The following is a 2,478-nucleotide window of genomic DNA, read 5'->3' as shown; positions in this document are numbered from 1 at the left end:
GGCCCGAGGCCCGCGGCGGGGCCCGCGGCGCGCTGGCGCTGCTAGCGCTGGCCCTGTGCGCGCTCGGGACCCGGGGACCGGAGACCGGGGCCGGGCGCTCGAGTGGTACTCGGCCATGGTGAGCACCGAGTACGTGGACCCGTAGGTCAACCAGAGCGTGTGGAGCGCCTCAGAGAGCGGCCGCTTCGGCGAGAGCTCGCCCAAGGAGGGCGCGCGGGGCCTGGTGGGCGTCCCGCACGCCGAGGACCGCGACCCCGAGGGCTGCGCGTCCTGCACGCGCTTCCTCGTGCCCCGCGGCCTGGGGGGCCGCGCCCTGGGTGGCGCTGGTGGCTCGCGGGGGCTGCACCTTCAAGAACAAGGTGTTGGCGGCAGCGCGGTGGAACGCCTCGGCCGTGGTCCCGTACAACGAGGAGCGCCACGGGAACCTCACCGCGCCCTTGTCCCACGCGGGAACAGGAAATATAGTAGTCATTATGGTTAGCGACCCCAAAGGAAGAGAAATTGTGTATCTGGTGCAGAAAGACATTCCGGTCACAATGACCATAGGGCTCGGCACACGGCACGTACAGGAGTTCATCAGCGGTCAGTCCGTGGTGTTTGTGGCCATCGCCTTCATCACCATGATGATTATCTCATTAGCCTGGCTAATATTTTACTATATACAGCGCTTCCTATACACTGGCTCACAGTTTGGAAGTCAGAGCCATAGAAAAGAAACAAAGAAACTTATTGGGCAGCTTGCTCTTCATACTGTAAAGCATGGAGAAAAGGGAATTGATGTTGATGTTGAAAGTTGTGCAGTGTGGATTGAAAATTTTAAAGGATGTTATCAGAATCCTGCCATGCAAGCATATTTTTTATAGAATATGCATTGACCCATGGCTTTTGGATCACCGAACATGTCCAATGTGTAAACTTGATGTCATCAAAGCCCTGGGATATTGGGGAGAGCTTGAGGACGTGCAGGAGACGCCCGCCCCAGAATCTCCCCCCAGGGGCGTTTCGACTGCAGATCTGAGTCCCCACTTCGGGTAGAAGAAATTTAGTGAAGTTCAGGAAATAAGATGACTATATTTGCTAAATTTGTCATGTGCAAACTTATTATAGTTGTTCATATTTTAAAAAATCATCAAAATCTTTTTCTTTTATATCTGGTTTTAAAATTATTCCGTAGCTCAACTTTGATGTTCTTTTAAAATCCACAGGAATTCAATGTAGACTTTTCTATGACAAAATTCAGTTTGTACTTTCTATCTTAATTGTAAGTTAATGAATATCTAGCATCCAACTTTATCATTTTATTTTTGGCATTATCTCTTTCAGTACAGTGGAGAATTTACAGTCTCTCTCAGCGATGTCTTATTGACCTGGAAATACTTACTACATGAGAAATTGAACTTACCAGTTGAAAATATGAAAATGATTGACCATTATGAGAACATTAGGAAGATTTATAATGATTTCTTAAAGAATAGTAACATGTTAGATATGATCGATGTTTATAAAAAATGTAATGTTTTGACTTCTAATTATGAAAATTATGCCAACATATCTCCTGTAAGTATTTTTAAAATAATTTTATCTTAATCAAATTAAAATTTGGCTAGATTTATTTTTACTTTAAATGATGGATCAGCATTTATAATAACTTGATAATGCTTTTGCTTTTTGGATCATGTTAAGAATGGAAAATTTAGCTACTTGAAAGCTAGTCATTACTGGAGAGAAATATTTTGGTGGTGAATTTTGTTGAATTTGTGTTATTATTTGGTTGAAATATAAGGATAGCTACTTATCAGATCAAAACATTTTTAATCAGTACCAAGTATGTGATTTCTTTTTGAATTATGTCAGGGATTGATTTTGTATTTTATTTTCTTGGTTTAATGTGCATCTGTTCATTTGGCATATATTGTATAAATGATTGCTATGACTTTTTCTATGGATTAGTAATAGTTTTTACTAAGATAGGGTATCATTTCATGAGGATAGTATGATGCAATATACATGAGGTAATACACTATTCCTTTTTTTTTGCAGACACATTCATTGCCTTATTTTTTTATAGAGTATACATTTTAAAGTTAATGGAGTAGCATCCCTTGCAGTTTTGTTTTGTCTACATTATAGTTGATAAACTGTTTTAGAATATATTTGAATATATCTAGTTTGTTTTAAAGTATTGAAAATATATTTCTTTATCTTAACATATACCAAGTGCCACTAAAGTAGTAATTAAGCAGGGTAATAAAAGAATAATTGCAGCTATAACTAGAAGAAAATGTTTACTGGATTTTCTCAGATATTAAAATAGTTTATAAATATTACTATCTGATACTTGGGAATAATGTTTTGTCTGCTTAGAATAGAAACCACAGTAACGGTTGTTTAAGACAATGGAAGTTTGTTTCATTCTTTTATAAAAGATGTCGGGCTTCCCAGGTGGCGCAGTGGTTGAGAGTCCGCCTGCCGATGCAG

The 2,478-nt window shown here is 40.7% G+C and overlaps 1 protein-coding gene and 1 pseudogene across 1 annotated transcript in view; both read left to right on the top strand.

Moving 5' to 3' along the window:
- The window catches only part of LOC103074831 (E3 ubiquitin-protein ligase RNF149 pseudogene), a 4,330-nt pseudogene extending 3,295 nt beyond the window's left edge, over window positions 1-1,035 (top strand).
- The window catches only part of PARPBP (PARP1 binding protein), an 81,605-nt gene that overhangs the window by 9,106 nt on the left and 70,021 nt on the right, over window positions 1-2,478 (top strand). Inside the window, exon 2 of the mRNA XM_007449166.1 lies at window positions 1,324-1,557. Within this exon, the coding sequence (XP_007449228.1) occupies window positions 1,324-1,557 (234 nt within the window). The remainder of the gene's footprint in view (window positions 1-1,323; window positions 1,558-2,478) is intronic.

This window comes from Lipotes vexillifer, unplaced genomic scaffold (assembly GCF_000442215.2).
Source record: "Lipotes vexillifer unplaced genomic scaffold, Lipotes_vexillifer_v1.1 scaffold89, whole genome shotgun sequence".
In the NCBI taxonomy this organism is placed as follows: Eukaryota; Metazoa; Chordata; class Mammalia; order Artiodactyla; family Lipotidae; genus Lipotes; species Lipotes vexillifer.
This window is presented reverse-complemented; position numbering and strand designations above follow the sequence as displayed.